At 39.6% G+C, this 21,178-nt stretch overlaps 4 protein-coding genes across 6 annotated transcripts in view; 2 read left to right on the forward strand and 2 right to left on the reverse strand.

Annotated features, from left to right (window-relative positions):
- Positions 1-110: 110 nt before the first annotated feature.
- qin (tudor domain-containing protein qin) overlaps positions 111-21,178 on the forward strand; it is a 68,203-nt gene continuing 47,135 nt past the window's right edge. Inside the window, exons 1-3 of one of the 2 annotated variants that reach the window (XM_018014847.2) lie at positions 111-414; positions 1,268-1,890; positions 1,982-2,062. In XM_018014847.2, the coding sequence (XP_017870336.2) occupies positions 282-414; positions 1,268-1,890; positions 1,982-2,062 (837 nt within the window). In that variant the 5' untranslated portion in view covers positions 111-281. The remainder of the gene's footprint in view (positions 415-1,267; positions 1,891-1,981; positions 2,063-21,178) is intronic. The other variant, XM_089461713.1, reaches the window with a different exon arrangement.
- Positions 2,120-21,178, reverse strand: part of LOC108618601 (uncharacterized) — a 30,830-nt gene continuing 11,771 nt past the window's right edge. The window contains exons 3-9 of one of the 2 annotated variants that reach the window (XM_089461714.1): positions 7,858-8,297; positions 7,284-7,777; positions 4,546-5,091; positions 3,637-4,418; positions 3,200-3,405; positions 3,001-3,143; positions 2,120-2,936 (exon numbers count right to left, since the gene is read on the reverse strand). In XM_089461714.1, coding sequence (XP_089317840.1) covers positions 2,318-2,936; positions 3,001-3,143; positions 3,200-3,405; positions 3,637-4,418; positions 4,546-5,091; positions 7,284-7,777; positions 7,858-8,297 — 3,230 coding nt within the window. In that variant the 3' untranslated portion in view covers positions 2,120-2,317. The remainder of the gene's footprint in view (positions 2,937-3,000; positions 3,144-3,199; positions 3,406-3,636; positions 4,419-4,545; positions 5,092-7,283; positions 7,778-7,857; positions 8,298-21,178) is intronic. The other variant, XM_018014683.2, reaches the window with a different exon arrangement.
- LOC108618675 (testis-specific serine/threonine-protein kinase 6-like) lies at positions 8,776-10,376 on the reverse strand. Its single transcript, XM_018014781.2, has 2 exons — positions 10,108-10,376; positions 8,776-10,021 (listed from the first exon to the last, which is right to left on the reverse strand). Exon 2 carries the CDS (start codon positions 9,975-9,977, stop codon positions 8,985-8,987), a length of 993 nt encoding a protein of 330 aa, XP_017870270.1. The 5' UTR covers positions 9,978-10,021; positions 10,108-10,376; the 3' UTR covers positions 8,776-8,984.
- LOC108618683 (Testis-specific serine/threonine kinase) lies at positions 11,222-12,821 on the forward strand. Its single transcript, XM_018014793.2, has 2 exons — positions 11,222-11,490; positions 11,572-12,821. Exon 2 carries the CDS (start codon positions 11,636-11,638, stop codon positions 12,536-12,538), a length of 903 nt encoding a protein of 300 aa, XP_017870282.1. The 5' UTR covers positions 11,222-11,490; positions 11,572-11,635; the 3' UTR covers positions 12,539-12,821.

The following is a 21,178-nucleotide window of genomic DNA, read 5'->3' on the forward strand; positions in this document are numbered from 1 at the left end:
TCATATTTGATTTTTAATTAATTTCAATATACAATATTCTCATTCGCCTTAACAGCATACTAATTTCAGTTCGCGAACAACTGATTTGCCAGATGAACCAGTGATCAGCGCGCGCTTTTCCAGCACTGTTTTCACAACTCATATTTGTGCGCACTTCAGTTAAGCCGGTCAATTTAGTTGCTTTAATTTTTTGGGGAAGTTTCGCCGACATTTTGGGTTAAAAATTGTTTTACAGCAAACACGCTGTGTTAACAACAAAATAAAAAATAAAAAAACAGAAAATGATGGCCGACGACGACGAAATACATATTTTTGATCGCAAGTTTGTGGTGGACAATTTGCGCAGTCAATTGCGCTGTCCAAAATGCGTTCGCGAATATTCGCACAAATATGCCAAAGAAGGGGCGTCTGCAGGTAAGTTGCACATATAAAAATAGTTTTTAATTAATGATAACTAAGGGCAGATACATATATAAAAACAGCAGCAGAAATGTACAAAAATTTAGGGCGCCTGAGGGCAAAAATTGATGTGCACTGGTGTGTGTGTGCAGACTTCTCTGGCATGCGTTAGTGTAAGCGGCGAACCGTTATTTTTGTCTATGGATGTATGTGTGACTCGTAGAATTTTTGCGTGTTCGCCCTTATGCTGCTTCTAAACAGAGAGGAAATTTTTATTGTATGAAGGCCAAATATTGAGAAGATAGAAAATTGAGTAAGGGTTTTTTTTTTTTTTAATGTGAAAGTTTTCTTCTTCTTTTATTTTGCATGTGCTTACATGCGTGGCTGTCTAGTTTTTGTGTCTTTCTATGCGCTGCAAACGAGCAAAGCATATTTTTGTTCGAGGGATTTTTTATTGAATCAGGAAATATGAAGGGCAATTAATGAAGGCAAACGTTTTGTGCTGCGTTGAAAATACAGTAACTGTAAATTGAGTAAGGGCTTTTGTTTTAATATGACAGATCTCTTGTCTTTTTCTGTTTTGCGTGTATATTTGGTGTGCGGGTCTCTTTGCTTTGCGTTGCTTCTCAGCACAGTAAATTTTATTGCCTAGCAAAGGGAATTATTATTGAAGCAGAAATGAAATGTGAAGGGATATTATTTTAAAGGCATGGGATTTTTTATTATTTACTTGTTTTTTTTTTTTTTTTTTTTTTTTTTTTTTTTATAATTCTTATTGCTTATTATTTATTATTATATTTAAGTTAATATATTATTTATTTATTCTTTTAATTAATCGGTGAATTTACATAATTTTTCATTAATACAGATTATCGTCGCCCATTTTTGTTACCCTGTGGTCATCATATGTGCGAATTTTGCATTTCAAAACATTACCAGCAAAAGGACTTCAAGTGCGCCGTCTGCTTCAGCTCAGCGTTACCCATTTATATTGCCAAGGCATCCAATGGCAAAAATATTGGCAACATATGCGACTACTACGAGCTAAACTATTACGTGTTGGGCGAGACAAATAGCCTGGAGTATGATAACCGTTATTCGATGAATGCTTTAAATGAATCATTCATCTGCTCCTCGCTGGCCAATGACATCGTGCTGGAGACCAAATGCAGCGAATGCGGCCACAGTGCAGCCCGAGGCGAGTGCAAGCAGTGCAATGCATTCTATTGCCATCGCTGCTACGAAACGGTGCATCAGCACAGTCGCGTCCTCAAGACGCACCTCTTTCAGCCCCTGGGCGATAAGCAGCACTCTTGCAACGGCATCGGCCTTCGTATCGGCAATGAAATCTTTCGTATGCCCGTCCAGCTGATGTGCAACGTGCACAATGTGCCGGCCACCGTCTTCTGCACCTCATGCAAACGCAACAGCTGCGAAACGTGCGCCATTCGGCATCATGCCAATCATGTGACATGCACAGTGAGCGAAATGGTGAGTAGGAGACGACACTCGGTTCAGCATAAGTAGTCTATAAATTCTATAAAAAAAACCCTAAATTCCACATATCAAAATCCATTTCTAGAACCATCGCTATATTGCCGAAATCCCATCTTCGCTAAATTCCATTGATGCGGCTCTCTTGCAAATCAACAATGCTCAGCTGGTGAGTAAATATAAATTCAGTAGATATTTTACTTAATACTTTGCATTTATTTTAATTAAAATGTATATCTAAGTGTTTTCTATAGAGTATATATAGTTAGATAGTTTTTGTTTCATTTACAGTTAGCTATTTACAGTAGTCGCTCGCTATGAATAATTTAATGCGCATACGCAATCGAAAAACGAACAAGTACAAGAACTCTCATTACAAATATGGCAAGCATGCTCTCAGCCACAGGCTCTCTTATTCTTTATCTCAATTTCTCGCCTGCTCTATGGGCATTAGGTGTCCAGTTGAGCCATCTGTTTTAATCTCAATCACCTCCTGCTTCTCGACGCTCACTTTTGTCGTCTCGAGCTGCTTTTGGCCGGCAGCCGAATTTGTGTCACGCAAATTTTGCAGCTTCTCTTCCACCTCCTCGCTGCTCTCTGGCGAGTTCTCGCTTAGTTCAGACTCCTGCTCTGGATCGCTAGCTAACGTTGGCAGCGTGTCCAGCTCATCGGACAGATCTGGCCCAGGTGTTGATGAGACTACTATCGGCCTATGTCCCAGGGTTTGAGAGTCTTGAAATATGGGCGTTGTTGTTGGGACTGGAGCCATTATCGTAGTTGGCGCCTGGCCATAGGTGTCGAAGGTGCCACGCTCCGAGATGTCATCAATCTCATCATCGATGAGCAGATTACGTTCCGAGCTCTGCTCGTAGACCTGTGCATTGATGCCGCTGCCATGTTTGGGCGACGCCTTGTGGTTCTTGGGCAATGCGGGCGTGGATGCTTCGCCTGAGGCATCCGGCTTTTCCGCTAGCTGATTGGCTTTGCGCTGCTTTTCCAGGCGCATTTTCTCTTCCATTTCCTGGAACTTCATGGCCAAATATCTGAAATAGCAGTTGAAATGTTTATTAATTGTTTAGCTATGAATTGTTTATGCGATGCATTTACTTATCCACAATGGGCCCATTGTAATCCTCGGGGAACTTGGGATTGAAGGGTAGGATGTACTTATACAGACGCTCATTCAACACGTATAACTGTGAAGTCGTCGAGCACTTCACATTGAACCACCAGTCGCAAGTCAGCGCAATCTGAAAATGGAGAATTTGCTATATTCGTTTCGATTGAGAGAGTTATGTTAGTTTACCTGACTAAAGATGGTGCCATTGGGGCACAGGAACGAGGCTTTGCCGCCGTTGAGATCACAGTAGTGCCACACCTGGCAATTGGTCTCCGGATCACCAAAGAAACCCTTGTAACGCTGCTGAGTACACTCGAAGCTGGTCTTCGGAATCTCCGCATAGTTGGGATAATCAATGCCTGCACGACCTGTGCTAGGACCAGGATGTTTATCTATGGGTAGAGTTATATGGTTTAAAGTTTGAAGGAAAATTTTAAAGGTTAATTTGTAGACTGAATTCACTTTTTGGAATTTAACAACGGTTTAAAAGTATAAAAAGATCTTAGAAATTATATAATAAGAAATTTTGCTAAGAGAGGTTAAGAAGAAGAGTTGAAGTAAATTCGAGTCTATGTGTGGGGAAATGAGTGAGAGTTGACTTTCTTCTTCTGCTATGAACTCACTTGGTCCCTTTAGATTCAGCAGATCCGCATCGACATGGCCCGCCGTCTTGGCTGGCGTCTGATGCGTCTCTTCGCTGCCCGTGTTGTAATCATAATCGGAATTGCTGCTAGGCTTGGTCTCGTGATGCTGTGGCGGATCGGTCACAATTGTTTGGGTCCGCTTGAGATTCTGTAGAATGCGTATCAGCGTTTTGATCGAGTTGTCTATGTTGTCCGGGGTGAGGGTTTGCGGCAGGTGGTTGCTCGCTTGCAGCTTGTGCAGGATCTCGGCCAGCGATGAGGTGCGTATGTCGGGCAGCTGATCAATGTCGTTCGGTGCAAGAGCCGGACTGGGTCGAGCCGGCGCATGGGGTCGCTCTTGGGCGTATTTGTGAATGGGTTTCAGTTTAATGGGCGGCGGTGCCTGGGGCTGCTCGCTGTGGACTGCGCCTGCTGGCGGTTTGCTGGTCACATAGACGTACTTGGGCGTTATCTTGACAGTCTCGCTGGGCGTGGGCGGACTGACGTAGACGGGTCGACGGGTGGCTTGATATTTGTGCACTGGAGTCACGGGCTGTAGGCGCAGCGTGGGCTGCTGTTTGTACAGATGTGGGCGGCGGGTGGGTGGCGGTAAATCCGGAAGACGCGGCGAATGATCCGTATAAGGAGCTGTGGTGGTGACCAGGATGTAGGCGTGTTGTTGCTGTTGGTGTTGCTGCTGTTGGTGTTGTTGTTGTTCCTCATCTAGCGATTGTCGCGGCCCATCGATGAGGTAATCGATAAACTGTGGTGGAGTGGGTGATCTAAGGAAATAAAACGGCATGTATTACAAATAGTAAACAAAACTCAACTAGAAGGAACTCAAGAACCCTAGGCCATATGTTCAAGAATATTGGTATATTGATGCGGCAGCAGTGAGTCTGGACTTACCCGAGCAGCGTGTCCTTTGGCTGCTCTTGCAGTGGGTTCAGGAGGGCGCGCAACGGTATATGCAGAACCTGTTGCTCAGAGGTTTCCGGACGTCCGAAGAGCCCGTTGTAATTGTGTAATTGACTGTGGTGCGATGCTGATGGTGGTTCGGCTGTGGGGGTATGTGTGTGTGGAGTGTGTGGGTGCTTGGCCGCCTTCGTATTGCTCGGCTCAGGCTGTTGATGATGATGATTGTGATGCGAGTGCTGATGATGATGATGATGATGTAAGCGTTCCTGTTGTGTCTGCTGCTGCTGCTGCTGCTGCCTTTGTTGCTTCATGCGCTGCTGCAAATATAGCACGTACTTCTCCTGTGGCGTCAGTGGCTGCCGTTGTTGCTGTTGCTCCGGCGACATATTGAAGTAACTTTCGTATTTGCTTACGTGTCCATAGGCCGGCGACTTTTGATGGACTATCAATGCGCTTTTTGTGGATGTCGATGAGGTGGAGGTGGTGGCTGTGGCCGATGTCACAACGGCTGGCTCATTGTACACGTTATAGCCAACGCTGCGGGGCACATGCAAAAGCGTATGAGTGGTGTAAGGAGTGAATGGAGTCTTGTAATGGATTTGTATTTGTCATTGAGAGCTTTAAAGTTCAGGAAGTTGTAGAGAATTTTTGTTGACTATCGAAATTGATGATTATTATCGCTATCATATCATTCTTTGTTCTTTAAGATATCTCGGGAAAGCTTGTCGTTTCGATATGAATATAATTTGTCTTATTTAATATATGTTTTAAAGATATGCGCGTTTTTTAGCAAACTGAAGAATAAACGGGGCTTGAATAGTGAATTTTTCATTATGTTTTAAATATCTAAATCAATCTTATCTAAAGTAATATCTAATAGCCATTCTCTCCTTTTGCTATTGATTCCATGATCTCTATCTCACTACATCAAAAAGATGTTAAATATTTTCTCTTTAGTAGGTGTGACGGAAAACCATTTTGTTAGTAATTATATGATATCTGAAGTGTTATTGAAACAATCGGAACAATTGATGCTATTTTCTATTTTTTTTTGGGAGTTTCCCATTCAATCTACAATGTCTATTTCACTGTAGTAATATTTAGGTTAGGGTTTCTCATTTGAGGGTATGCCCCACTTTCAATGAAGATTCATCAGATTAGGCAGTAAATGGATTATCTATTCTCTTAACTTCATCAAACTAACTTCATTTGAAGTTATAGAAGCAATAGGAACCATTGATATCTGACCACGTTCATGATATCTAAGGGTGAAATTGATGGGGCTGTAACAACAGCTGCCCATTGGCTGACCAGTAGCATATGTATACATATACATATATATATAGAATATATATGAATTTCAGTATTTTTGGGCCAGTTAGCCTGCGGTTGTTTATGACATGATTTTGCAATTTGTGAACATTACGAGATGGAGCACACGAGGTACTCATCAATACACGCCCATTGAATGCCCCTTTGGGGTCGCCTCGTGGGGTACAGCAAACAGCTTCTTACGTCAGCCGATGCGAATGTCGTCAGAGACGTTGCCGAGAGATGCGAGAGGCAAGTGAGCAGGCAGAAGGTGAGCAAGAGAACAGCCACTGCAGCAGTTGCAGTTGCCGGGGTTGAGGCACAATGCATTAAATGCAATTGAATTCTATGCCCAAGGGCGTTGCATGCAACCTGTGCCGTGTCACTGCTCTTTCAACAGCTCTGCTAGCTGCTACTCAAGCAGAGCTTGCCTCGGCCAGCTTTAATTTGCCATTTTAATTATTTAAAATGTCACAACTATGTCGAATAGCTCACAATTAGTAAGCAATGCAAAGTGAGCAGTGGAAGACTGATGCAGAAAATTTAAATGAATTCATGTCAGTCATGTTGATAACGGTAAAGAAAATAATGATAATATCAATAAAAAATATTTTATGAATTTATAAAAAATTCAAAGCATTGCACTATTTTATATCATAGATCTTAGATCAATTTATTGTGAATCATTTCAATCAATAAAATTACAAAAATATATATAATTTTATAGGTAGCCTTAATTAATCTATTGATATTATTGATAATTCTCCTAAATGCAAATGCAGTCACTTAAATGCCTTGTCAAACGAGTTTAACTATATTAAGTTTTTAATTACTATATCCAAGTACCATCGATTGACTAAGAAATATGAATATTAATTTTATATTTTCTATACTTTGATTAACAAAATGCGGAGATTATATATTATCTCTTATATTCCGATGGAATTTTTCTTCAAGATAAAAGGATAGGAGATTGATTGAGGAGATTGATTGGAATTAATTTGGTAATATTTTCAATCCCTTAGCTATCACTAGAATTGTCTAATTCATCACTCATAGGCAAATAAAGAGTATTTAAAAATCGAGCTGCTTAAGAGTTTGTTAACCTTTTTCCTTTCAAATTCTTGATGAAATGGGTGCAACATTTTAAATTTATATGCAACATGCAATTGCAAATGCAAAAGCAACAATGCCTGGTACTGCATGGGCGTGTGACTTGGGGTGTGTGTGTGTGTAGGTGCATGTGTGTGTATGTGTGGGAAACCAGCACAAACAATGCTAAGAGCAGGGCTAATAGCTACAATAGATACTGTATCTGACAGTTGTATAGATCCAAATTTTAGCAAGCAACTAGCAGAGATACATTTTGTATCTGATATCAATAACTAAATACATTTATATATAATATGAAGTCTTACCTGGGATTCGATGGCACAGTCTCCTCTGCTGACTGCTGCTGCTGCTGCTCCTGCTCCTCCTGTGACTGGGCCTCCGGCATTGGGACGACTCCTGCTATATTGGGCACATCTCCCGCATAATCCGTCGCAACTTGGGTTTGATGCACATTTTTATGGTAGACAATTTCAGTTGGCGGCTGCTTTTTGTTGTAATTGATTGCATTGCCATTATGCAGCTCATTGTTGTTGTTGTTGCTATTGCTATTGCTATTGGATTTGCTCAGCGGCGTATAAATAATGGGTACAAAGTGTCCCGGCAGCGTGTTATGCGGTGTAAACGGCGTTAAATTGACTTTTGATTGTTTAGCACGTTGTCGCTGAAACTGCAGCTGCAGTTGCGGCGGTCCTGCTGGCAGCAGCTCGTACTGATGTTGTTGCTGCTGCTGCTGCTCCTGCTGACGATGATGTGGCTGCTCCTGCTGCGGCAGCGGTGGAAAGTGCTGCACCGTCTTGTGCTGTGTAATTTATTATGATGATTTTCACGATTATATTCGACTTTATTTATGCAGCAATCATATTTATTTGTGGTACTTGCCTTTTGTGCGGCGGCGCTCAATGGCTTGTAGGCAATAAATGTGGCGCCCGGCGATGGTGCTGGCTCCTTGCCCGGCACAGGTGGCAGTGGTCCATGTGGTCCATGCGGCACCGCCAACGAATGATACACATCGGCTGCATTGGACTGATAATGCGACTGCTGTTGTGGATGCGACGGCGGCATGTAGGCAACGGGCACGGGTATGCGGCTGGGTGGTGCAGTGGGCGGCGGTGCCAACAGCTGTGAGCCACCGGCGGACGAGCCATGCTTCACAGCATATTGCTGATTGATGGGCAGCTCCGGTGCTGGCAAATAGAATGCCATATAGGGAATCAGGCGACGATTACGCTCTGAGCCACTTGACTCGGCATCGGGAATGACGCTGCTGTGGTTGTGCTTGCCATCAGCGTGAGCCTGTGGCAGCTGCAGCAGGCAAACAACTGTAAAAAAAAACCCAAATATGACAAATTTGTGTTTAGTCTTACATAAATGTAATTGAATTGGTTGAGATAGCTCATTGAGGAAGAGGAAGAGTTCGAAAATGTTTTCTGATAAAGCTTAACTATCTTTCCAGGCATTTCTACTTTATTTTATCAGCTTTTTTCTGGTCTAGACTTGAATATATCAATAAAATAATATTGATTTTATTTAATCTAAAGAAGCTTGGATTAATATAAAATTATTAGTATGTATAATAATTACGAAATTTCATCAGAAACTTAGGCACAAGACAAAAGTTTTTAGGAAGTTAAGATGGGAAACAAACATCGAATTATTTATAAATAATGTCAACCATATATACTGATTCCCCATCATTATCCATCTAAATGAGTTGCTTAAATTAATTTTTTAAGATTTCGTTCAGATTATTTGAGTGCTGTAAGCTTGGGAAATCGTTTTTCTTCAAACTCTTTTGAATTCTCTTTTAAAACAATTTGTTTGACATTTTATTTATCTTTTTTTTTCTTATTTTTTTTGGTTGCGATAATGCAATGTTATTGAACTATGAGCTATCGATAAATGTAAGTTTTATCGTGGCCTTTTCGTGGTATCAAAACTATGTACAAAACGCGAATTATTTAGCTAGAATGGCTAAAAGACAATTCGTAGCCGTAAATTGTTATAAATTATTGTTGTTTTTGTTCTTGTTCGTGTTCGTGTTCGTGTTCGTGTGCGTGTTGGTGTTCGTGTTGCAATTGTTGGTTTGGCGGCGGCAAGTGCTCCTTTTGTGGGCGCTCCCTTTCCATCAGCAGCCAACTGCACTTGAGAATCTCGCGCAGATTCCAACGTGACTCCGGACAGGGATCGAGCAGGACGGCAACGGTTGCCTTGGCATGAGGCGAGATAACGTCATGCAGCTTGCGACGGAAGGCATACTTTCTGGAGCGTTGATCCTCCAGGAGTCTGGACAGATTCGCATCATCGAACGGCATCTTGCCATTTAACATTATGAACAGTATGACGCCCAATGACCAGGCATCGGCCAGTTTTGGATCATAGGGCATTCCATAGACAACTTCTGGGGCAGCATAGGCTGCCGAGCCACAATATGTGTCGGACAACACACGATTGCCGTTGTTGCTTTGACAGAAACAGGCGAAACCGAAATCGGCTAGCTTGATATTGAAATGTTCGGAGAGTAATATATTCTCGCACTTGAGATCCCTGTGGGCAATATCGAAGCTGTGTAAATACTTCAACGCATTGGCCATCTGATAGAACCATATTTTGGCCTGCTTCTCCTCAATGAAGCTCACTCTCTTGACATGGGTCAATAGGTCGCCTCGCTCGGCGAAACGCATGAATATGAAGATCTTGGGGCCGCGTTGCAAAATGCTATGGATCTGAATGATATTGGGATGATCCAGTTTTGTCAATATGTCCATTTCACGCGGAAAGAACTTTTCGACAAAGTCAACGGGCGCCTTATCCTTGTCGATAACTTTGCAGGCCAAATTGATATTGCGACCAGACTCGTCCACGAAGGTGGCATTTATCACAGTCGCATACGATCCCTCGCCAATTTTGGTGCCGATTTTGTAGCCCTGCTGGGCCAGGGCGTGGATGTCGGAGCTTCGAGTGCCCCGTGTCTGGGGTACTATTTCTCCATTGTTGCACATGATTTAGTGTTGCCAAAGTTGCCTTTTTGTGTGTTATTTACCAACTAGATGGGGCAGGATTGTTGTAGGGTTATCAGCATGAATGGGCGTGGTTAATTCATTGATAAATGCATTCTGCACTCATATTTACCGTTGCATTGGTTAAATTGACTAAACTTAAATTTGATGGTACTATTACATAAAAATAACAAAAATTCCTATTTGGTTCCAGAAATTTTGACAAAATAAAAACGTGATAGAACAAGGACAATAACGAACTTAACTTAAATGAAACAAAACGATTTTTGATCAACGAGACACAGTTAACTTTGGTTTTTACAAAATATATATATATCTTTCTCTCTATATGTACATATAGAACTAGAAATTACAAAGCGGAGTGAAAAGCAGTTGCAGGCACTTGCAGATGACAAATGAGTGATAACAAATTTGTATCTAACACAATTTTCGACAAATAATGCCTATGTTAACTATATCACAGAGTAATCTGAGAAGACTTACAAATGTATTTGAGCTCTTCTCAGCGCTGATTATTGTTATATTTAATTTGTAGTGTATGTACATTGTGATGATTCTCATGATTAATGTATAAGTAATATTTGATGTATATCATAAAGATTAGCTTAAGATATGAAAAACTGTATTATGAAGTAATGAGATATAATTTTTATAATTCTCGCTCAAATTATTTATATATATGATTGAGAAGCATATTAATGCATTATGAAGTATATTTCCCTCATAAAATGACAATCTTCAATGATTTAATTCGAATAATTCAAAGGAATATTTATCAAAAACTACATCAATTTTGATATAGATGTCGTTTTGATAATTCAGCATTAAATATGGCTACGTATATTTTGATATAAAAAATAAATATTGATACAACAAAATTACAAATAGTTTTGTATGCATATTCACTCGAATCATTGGTATTTATCATTGAAGATCCGTTTAAGATGTGACTAAGTGTGTCTTATAATTCAATTCATATATCAGAGCACTCTAGCTATAAAAGACATCAGATCTGCAGCAATTACATAGATTGTAAGATCGAAACTTTAGCTGCTTCAGTTAAACCAGCAGCACAAATTCTCTATAAACATCAAGCTCATAGTTTTTAATTAGTATCTACCAGTCGAATCTAGAACATTCTCATTTTTTATGCTCATAAAAGGAATGAATATATCGTTTACGATCATCAGGCAACGATATCATTAGCTGTCAGTTGAGCTTAATTAGTTAAAACAAAAAAGTTTTGTTTGTATTCACACATCAAGTAGATGATTTATTTCACTTAGAAATTGAAAATCTGGAGCATAGTAGACATGGCCAGTTAACACAAAATTTATGTTAATTGCATTTTGAATTTCAGTTATTTTATTATTTGTCTTTGCTCTTTCACAACATTTGTTGTTTCGTCAAAATTTCTGGATTGGAATAGGCAGTTTTCTAACTTTATTATAGTTCCATCAAATTCAAGTTTAGTAAGGGAAAATCCAACATAACGGTAAATATATTTAATTAGTATGTGAATGATGTGTCTCAAATCCTAATTAACTTTCCCATGAACCAAACCAAACAAAACCAGTTGGTTAACTAAAAGGATCATAGCAATATCATTGTTATTGGTGAGGCCCGACATTCCGTAAAACATGACCAACTATGGAGGCAGTCGTCAGCTGACCGCACGCAGCTCGGATATTGATGCTCTCGCCCAGCGTGGCTATAATATTGGCCATAAAATCGGCGAGGGCTCCTATGCGACTGTAATAACCGCTGGCTATGCTGATGAAAGTGGGCATGGCGTTAACTTGGCATGCAAGATCATCGATAAGGCGAAAGCACCCACCGATTTTGTGCACAAGTTCTTTCCACGTGAACTGGAGATACTAACGAAGCTAGATCATCCAAATATCATACAGATACACAGCATTTTGCAACGCGGCCCCAAAATCTTTATATTCATGCGTTACGCCGAAAAGGGTGATCTGCTGACGCACATCAAAAAGACGGGACCCATCGATGAGAAACAGTCGAAGGTCTGGTTCTTTCAAATGGCGAAAGCTCTCAGGTATCTGCACACTCACGACATTGCCCATCGGGATCTCAAGTGCGAGAATATATTGCTGTCGAAGCGCCTAAATGTCAAGTTGGCCGATTTTGGTTTTGCGCGATATTGTCGAGACGAGTCCGGACATCAATTGAAATCGGAAACATATTGCGGCTCGGCCGCTTATGCAGCGCCGGAGGTGGTCTGTGGGGTTCCATACGATCCAAAGATGGCCGATGCCTGGTCGTTGGGCGTTATATTGTTTATAATGATGAATGCAAAAATGCCGTTTGATGATAGTAATCTGACGAAATTGCTGGAGGATCAGCGCGGCAAGAAGTTTTCATTTCGCCGCAAGCTACAGGATGTAATATCACCGCACGCCAAAGCGACGGTGTCGGTACTGCTGGAACCAGATGCATCGACTCGTTGGGACCTACGTGAAATACTTAATTGTAGCTGGTTGGTCTCTGTGGAGGATCCGCGTCCGTCGGCTTCTAACTGAATTGATCATCCTGATATATATATATATATATTTATATATATGAATATATATATATTTTTCAATTGCAATCAGAACATCCTATGTATATTCAGATTAGCTAGCGTCAGCTGTTTCATGAACACACCGATGTCGTATACATATGTGTATATATATATACGTTTATGTTTTATAATAAGGCAATATATATAGATATATACGTATGTATATGTAGTTGAAATTGTACGCTATACCCTACATTAGTTAAACTTATGATAAATAAACTAAAAATTGTCAAGCGTTGGGATACCAGTTGTTGGTGCTTCCAATAGCCGTCGTGCCTCCCATAGATTTCCCATAGCAGAAAAGACCAACGAAGCCTGACCACAGACGCTGTCATAATCGTTAAAGAAAAACAACTATAAAACAGCATTAAGTGAATTTTCGCCCATTTTGTTGCGCTTGGTGAACCGAGACCAAGGCGGACTAAGCATTAGGGATGTACCCAGTCCATTGGTCTCAAGTATGTCTGTTCAATTTCCTTTAATATTGTATTTAGTAATTTAAAGTAAGAAAGCAGCTCAAGATTTCATATCAAAATCTGAATGCATGCATTATTTTGCTAAACTAGGAGCTTTAATCAGAGTATTAAGATCTACGATCCAGCTTGAACAAATGAGCCCGTTCTCAATATTTTGATTGTATACAAATATCAGCTTGCATGAAAAACAAGATCAATAGTATGAGCTTAATATAAAATCTGAAATGAACTAGCTCAAAACTCATTGCTCTTTTGACTTTACCATGAACTATAATTTTAAAAGAACCAGCTGCAAAGGAACAGGAGTACTGCCTAATAACAGAAACCTTGATTTTTTGAGTGTATTCACATGTAATTTGTAGCTTAAGCGGATCTAGTTCAAAATAGATCGTGCTTCAAGTAGATATTCGAGTAGTTCATTTGAATCGGTGTCTCGTAAATGTTGAATTTCAACTGAACTATGTAGTTCCGTAGGCACAGTATTCGGCATCATATTCCTAATGAGTAATGAATTTAATATAGAACCAACTAATATTTGTTCAATTGAACCAGTTCATAATAATAAACAACATTGCAACACTAGTGTCGCAAATACATTTTTCACATAGAAGCTCCCATCCTTTTAGTGATAATTCAACTTCTGAAACTATCGATTCAGTTAGTTGCTCACTGGTTCATCTCTAGTCAGGCTTCTTTATGTATCGAAGGCAGCCATGTCCTGGCCTGGGCGGCATGTGTTGCAAACTTGAACAAACTTGCAATTGGCAGTCATGACAACCAACGGTAAAGGCAACGGCAACGGCAACGGCAACGAAAATCTCTAGACGACAGTCGTACAATAAATGTCCGAAAGTACGAGCCAAATCGGAGCTCTGGGGTAGATAATTTGCATTGGAGCGCAGTGCGGGCAGCTTAAGTGGCCAAACAGTCTGGCTGGCAGCGTGGACCGTCGGCCAGGTCTTGTCTTGGTTGGTTTGGTTCGTGCCACAACACATGAACTGGCTGGCGGGGCGAGTGTGTGACATGTGGTGCAGAGTGTACACCCACAGTGTCAGCTGCCTGCAAGCCAACTACCTGAATTTGGCCATATTCCGACTTAATTTCTATCAAAATGTTTAGAGCTGGGTCTTTAGAGCCTTTTCTAGTTGACGCAGTTATAGTTGTTGTTGTTGCTTCGTTAGCTCGGGTTATTGTTGCTTTTGTTTTATGTGTGGCGTGTGTGCTGTGTTTTTATTTTACGAGTCTTTTGGCCAAGTGCTGCTCTCTCTCTCTCTGCGGCAGCTGCATGTGTGGCACAACTCGGCTTTTCGTTTAGTTTAAGCATCGCTCGTACACCTGTGCGTATGCGTAATGCAATTTTGAATTAATTAATATGTGCATGTGTGAGTGCGAGTGGAAATGTGTTTGTGTGTGTGCGTGTGCGTGCGTGTGCCTGTGGCACTAAAATGTTGTGCATTGGCTCATCTATTCCCCCTCTCTCTAGTTCTCTAGTTGGCTGCTTTCAAATTAATTTCCAGGCAACGTGATACATCATCTCTGCAACGCATCTTTGTTGTTATTGCAACGGCTTATTAAACAGGCCTCATATCATCCAACTCCTTCTCCATCTCCTCCTCCGATCCAGCTGCAGTGCATTGTGTTTGCTGAAAGTTGCCTGGCAACTTCCGTTCACTTTTCTCTATCTCATCTTTTTCCAGCTTGACAAATCTTTTTTTGCTGTCCCCCCATTGCAGCATTGCAGTTCAACAACAATTGAATGAAATTTCGTTTTCAATTCGATTGGTTTAGCTTGACTGAACAGCTGGCTCGGATAATTGAATTTGAATTACCAAAGCGCCCCTAATTAAAATACAATTATAGATAAATGGGAAACTGGTTCAATTGATTTTCAAGTCGACCAACGATAAAGCTATTCGCTTCCGTTAGTGAACTGGAAGAAACAAGGGCTCCTGCTTATACTTTTATATGAACATAGGTGAAGGAAGCATCTTCAAATAATGATATATGTATATTTATAAACATTTTATGTCAATTTATATAAATTTATTTGTAAACATTTTCATAAATATAAATTTTCACACGCTTTTCACAATCTCAATGTATGCGACTTGCACGCGTTTTTCTAGCGATTAAAAACGCGCCCGTTAACGATTGTCTACAAGGTGTGGCAGGAACATGCAAAATTTAGCATATAGTTAGCCAAATGAACTACTCATGTGAACAACACTTGTTGGCCAACAAACACACACACATACACACACGCACACCCACTCACACACATTCTAATAGAGTGTGCCCACAAATTCAATTAGGCGCACAAAAACAAATAAACGAAGCCAGATACAAAAAGAAAAAAGGAGAAGAAAAATGTAGGCTGGGAGGCCACGCAGTTAGAGTTTGGATACTGTTCGCAGTTATGTGCCATGCTCATTGTTGGCATTTTGCATTTTTGGCCGCGACGAGTTGAGTTTGGTTTATGGCTAAAACACATTAAGCGAACCGCATCAAAACATTTTTGGCCGCAGCGACCCAACTCCTGGCGCAGAGCTGCACTGAAGCGCTCCAATAATGCGAGCATGGAGTGTCCACGCATCATCCGCGCTTAGTTGCAGTGCTCATGCCGCCAGATACATATTTGTAGATACAGATACAGCTGCAGCTATTTGCTATTTGCCAAACACTTTTGCACAACATTTGCCAATGCTTTGCATTCGGCGCTTCTTATTTGCTGCAATTTTGATGCAATTTTTGAATACGTCAGGTGCGCAACCATTACCTATTACCCCCTGCCCCCCCTGGGCCCCTTATACAAATACCCGCTAGGCGCTCATTTCCCCCAGTGCTGGCCGCCTGGTCAGGGTTAATGGGCAAGCGTACTCCGGCCCGCAGGCAAAACATTTCACGCTTTTTCGACATTTCTGGCGCATAATTTGATTAGATTTCGATACGTCGCGCAAATTGTTTTGCCTCGATTTTGACATCAAATGGGGTCTGAGCATTGGCTACCAACTGGGTAGCCGGGGTTTTGGGGTGTTGGGCCTGCTGTTGGCATTTGGACTGCATTTGCGGACAGTTGTATGGGATACACTTGGCAGAGCATATGACATTTTTGGCATGGAATGTGTAACGGATGGGGAACAACTTTTTCAAATGATATGATAAGAGATATTTAGATTATTATGATGCTGCTGGTAGTATGTATAACATTGTGTATGTTTTGTATATGTTTCACAACCATAATAATAATTTTTATCATACTATATACTGTCTGTTAGTATATCAATCTAGGACAATCTTTCACTATTTTACAATTTTTGTTTCGTAAATATATATTTTCTTGATTAACTGTTTCAAATAGCTAAACATATTAATCTACCTACCTTATGTAGACTAAACTCTTCTTCATATTACCCAAGTTACGCTCTTAATGTAAAAGCTTTTATTGCTGAGGCTCCAAGGTCAGAAGAGAGCTAATTGAATATACATATATAACACAGCTCTCTAGTAGATCATTTGTATCTACTATGAATAATTAATCTTAAACCTATATGAATTGAATTTCTTTTAACCGTTCCTATATTCATTTAATAAATATGTGTAGTTAGTATCTTAGTAAAAATCTTTTCATCTTCCATCTACTATACCACATAGTTAACATGTTCAGTAGAAACATTATAATTTCTTATTACTTGCATAAAGCCATTAATAATTCATAAACCAGCTCACGTTTAAGCTTTAAGATCAAAGTCTTGATCTACGTCAACATTTTGGCTAGCATAGGAGCCGCTGAACTCGCTTATCTCTAAACTTTAGCTCGTACATCTCGCACACATTTGAAGAGTATTTAATTGTCGTCATTCCACGCTCGTCACTTTCCAATTTGATTTGATTTTGGCCAATGTTTTGTGGCATTTTCGCATGCCTCGGTCGCTTGTGCCGGCTCGCTCGCTTTTCACAAATGCAATTAAATGCAAATTTATTGCGTAAATATTTACTTGAGCGTAAATGAATTTTAATTTTGTCATCGCAACGCGATTTGTGTGTTTTCGGACATTTTTGTGAACCCCGGCCGGAGGGGTCGATGTACGTATATTCGATAGATACTAAATACCCAAACTTGGCTAACAATTTACCACTGAAAATTATAATGGCCAGACGCCACAGATTTGTCGACATTGTTTTATTTTATTTTTGAGTCTGTTTCTGCTTGCTTTTCTTATTTTTTTTTTTTTTTAAATCCATTTATGGCGCAAATTGTGCATTGACTAAAATTTTACCAACAGTTTCTTCAATTACCAAGCGAAACACCAAGTTGTTCGCCCCTTTCCCCCCGCTGATCTTCAATTTGAATTGCAGCCTGTCGGCCGGTTGCGCAGGCGCCGTGCCACGGCACCCGAGTCTTGTCCATAGGCTAATTATAGTGTCCGTATAAATGCAATAAGCTCGGCTCACAAAATATTAGCCAGCTCTGAAGTGCGAAAAGTTGCGCGAGTTCAGCTCAGCGCACATAGATTAGTTTAAACTACGACGCCGTGGGGTCAGCGTAGTTCGTTTCAGAAAATTGTTAATCATCATTTGCCACATTTACATAAGAGCCCAAGCCTGGCTTGGCGTGAATCTAAATAGCACCGTGCTCACATAATTACATTGGTTGAAGGCATTTAGTAGGTGCCTTATGATACGATATTATCTGAAAGCCAAATTTTGGCATAAGCCTAAATTTGGAGCATGCACCAATAGAAAGCTATATATATTTTTAGTGAAAGTTATATCAACTAATATATGGGCTAAGCGTATTTAATATATTCAATATATATAAAAAAAAATATATTTTTTTAAAATATTGATAATCTAAGCTTAAGAGCTTTTCTTAGAATTCAATAACTTTATAGAGATGCAATTGCTGAATACTTTATCTGCCGTTCGTACATATATTTCGAAATTCTATCATTGCACTACATAAACCAATATACTTTCCAATATGCTTTTCACAATTATAAAAATAATTGAGCAAATGGATAAAAAATTGACTAATAATTATATATTTTGTTGCGTCGTAGCTTATTATAGACACGATTTAATATAAGCAAACATATTATTCGGTGGTAAAAATAAAAATATAATAGATATAATTCAACGTAGAATCTCTTTCAAATATTTCTTCAATCTCGGGTTCATGGCTGTGAATGAGGTTGATCTGCTCGATAAACAAAAGGCTGAATGTATGTTTTGATTTACATTCCTTTTACTTTTTCAAATACAATTTAAAAAATGCTTTAATCATTTCAAATATGATCACCTCACATCTAATGATATATTTGGCATTTTTTATAATAAAAGAACCAGCCATGTTTAAACATGGGCAATTCCCACACAAATACCCGTTTGAAATATTACGAAGAGTAAGAATACTTAATTGAGCTTAATAATTCACAACTGCCAATTCTAAAGTCTTTCTGTCCTTGACTACTTGTTTAACAGAGAAAGAAAAAAAAATCCATAAATAATTATTCCAGTTGTCTTACGATGCGACAAGCATCCGTTTTAAGTTATGTCCATATGTGAGCCAAGTTATGCTTTGCACTTGGCTAGCGATTGTTTGTTCACATTGTGACCGCTGTGGTCGAACAATTACACTTTTAGTTAAGTAATGGGAAAAAAAGTATAGCAAAAAATATTTTCAATTGTTGGCTGATTTCCACGTTTTCCACAGAAAAAAGTGAATGGGCTGATTTTGTTTTTATTTTATTTTCGGATTGTAGCGTTTAGCTTCGGTTTGCAAATGTCGCAATGGGTTGCCATTGCACCAAGCTCTTCAGGTCCAGGCCTGACAGCCGTCTATTAGAGCAACGCAGCTAATCAAATTGCGTTCATCAAAGTCACTAGCGACTGGTGTGTGGGTCTGGGGCAGAGGGCGAGGCAGGCACGTTGTCAACTTTAGAATTGTCCGGTTTCTTGTCATTGGCGCATAGCATTGGGAATAAGCTCAATTTGTTGTAAGTTAAAGCGACTTCCAGTTGTCTAACTGCCCGGACCAGTCGCCTGTTTACTACATTTCCATGGAGAACGAATAGATCATATACAGTACAATATATTTGGATAATTTGTATAATTAATTTTAGATTATTTTTGAGTAATCAGTTTCAACAACTAATGTGAGCTATTGTCATTAAAATATTTTGAAGAACAATAGTTATATATTCACGACGGTTTACGATGACAATCGTAATATCGAGTTACTTATAGATGTCAAAGACTGTCTTGGAACTATTCATATAGTGATCAAGTTTTTTAATTTAAGCTTATAGTGTTATAGTCTCAGTTCGCTCAAATTTCCACAGGGTATTTTCAAGTCGTTTTATTCGCGTCTTCTCAGCTTCCGCTAATTGCATGCAAATGAAATGTGGTTTCGTGCATTGCTTTGCGTCCCTTTGTTACACTTTCTGACCGCCGCGGTAAAGCGTTTAAAGCATTTGCATTTTCTTTGAAAGCTGTCTTCATTTGTTCAGGTGCATCTCATTATGATGGGGTTTTGCATTTCATGGCCAGTTGATCCGTAAGTGAGATAAAAACTTCCAAATATTTACATAAGTGCTTCCTGCAAATCTGTTAACAAAATGATTTCCTCAACTGCAGTAAGCAGTTGTCTGTCATGACTCATGACTCATGACCAGTTGCTGCATTCAATTTGTCTCACACTCAGCTTTTTTTTTTTTCTCTCTTTTTTGGTTGATTTTGGGTGGGTTGACCCAAACGTTTGACCCGCTGCCATGCAGCGCCCACGGGACGTATGAGCAATCGTGGCCAGGCACGATTTCTTGTGTGGTTGCTAAGAGAATGCGGCTTCAATTATGAACTAATTCCAGCTATAAATCTAGGCATACAATTACTGTTGTAATATCGATTTGCCGGCACATTCATATAGTCTGGCCTCTGCCCTCACTGCAAGCCATAATTATATAATCGAAATTTTCCAATGCCATTGAATGCTGATTACGCAAATTAAATGTAATTTATTTACTTATTTATTTCATTGTTGCGGCAAAGTAAAAGCAACTTAAGGTCCGACCAAATGGGATTTTTATCAGTCGAGGCGCAGCCAAGCCAAACAAATTTGAATATAATTTAGTTTACAGCCCAAAAAAAAGCGAAATGGAAAAACATTGCACAAAATTGAGACGCAACGCTGCAAAACTTCGTTTTATTGCGGCTCTGATCGATTTGTAGCGCGCCTCGAAAAATCGATCGAAGCAAGAGATCGTCTAGATATTTGTGCAAATGGCTACATCAAGGTCGACCAGCTGCCAGCTGACGGCTGACCATAATTTGTGTGGCAGCTCCGGCTCGAGCTGTTGCGGCTGCACGATCTAAGACACCAGGGTTTTGTTTTTCATACCCTCTGTTTATGATATAAAGTCTAACTTGTGCAAAACGCTATAAAAAAGAAAAAATCGGAATTGACATCGTTTGCTAGTTCGCTAGCAGACATATGCAGTGCATATTATTGATATGTATCATACGAGTTATTTTTGTCATGTAGAGCTGGTCTGGTTTAATTTCGTGGTTTAATCAGCATGTTAAATCCAAGTACATCAAATACACTTAGGATTGGCTTGTAAACACACAAGCTATAAATGTATCTTTAATAGGTATTTAGCGGGATTTTAATGACTTGAATTTGTACTGCTTTGATAAGCATAAAAAATTTAGAGCTCCGTATTGTTGCCAGTTGCTAATGTAGGTACAGGTTATATAATGGTACGTTATAAAAACCTGATAGCTATGAAAATGATAGATAAAAATATTTACTGAATCAATTGCATAGCATTTTGTTTTACGTTCATGGTGGCATAAAGTTAAGCGGCTTTAATTTTATACTGATTTAACGAACATATCTATTAATATTAGTAGTTTTAAAAAAAGTTCTTGAATACATAAAAAATATATGTAAATATAAAAATAGTAAAGGGTAACTCCAGTCTCGCTGCTCTCATAAAGCTGTACTGCACTCGAAGTAATTGAAAAACGTTCACAGCAAAAAGCCGACTTATGATTTGTTATTTTTGCTGCTTAGAGGAACGTGTATTAATTGATGGCGGAAATTGTTGGGGTCATTTGCTTAA

Source organism: Drosophila arizonae, chromosome 2 (assembly GCF_054131065.1).
Source record: "Drosophila arizonae isolate 15081-1271.41 chromosome 2, UAZ_ARI_1.0, whole genome shotgun sequence".
NCBI lineage: Eukaryota > Metazoa > Arthropoda > Insecta > Diptera > Drosophilidae > Drosophila > Drosophila arizonae.

Excerpts from the sequence above, each read along its gene's own strand:
- LOC108618675 (XM_018014781.2), bottom strand. The coding sequence starts at position 9,977 with ATGTGCAACAATGGAGAAATAGTACCCCAGACACGGGGCACTCGAAGC.
- LOC108618683 (XM_018014793.2), top strand. The coding sequence starts at position 11,636 with ATGACCAACTATGGAGGCAGTCGTCAGCTGACCGCACGCAGCTCGGAT.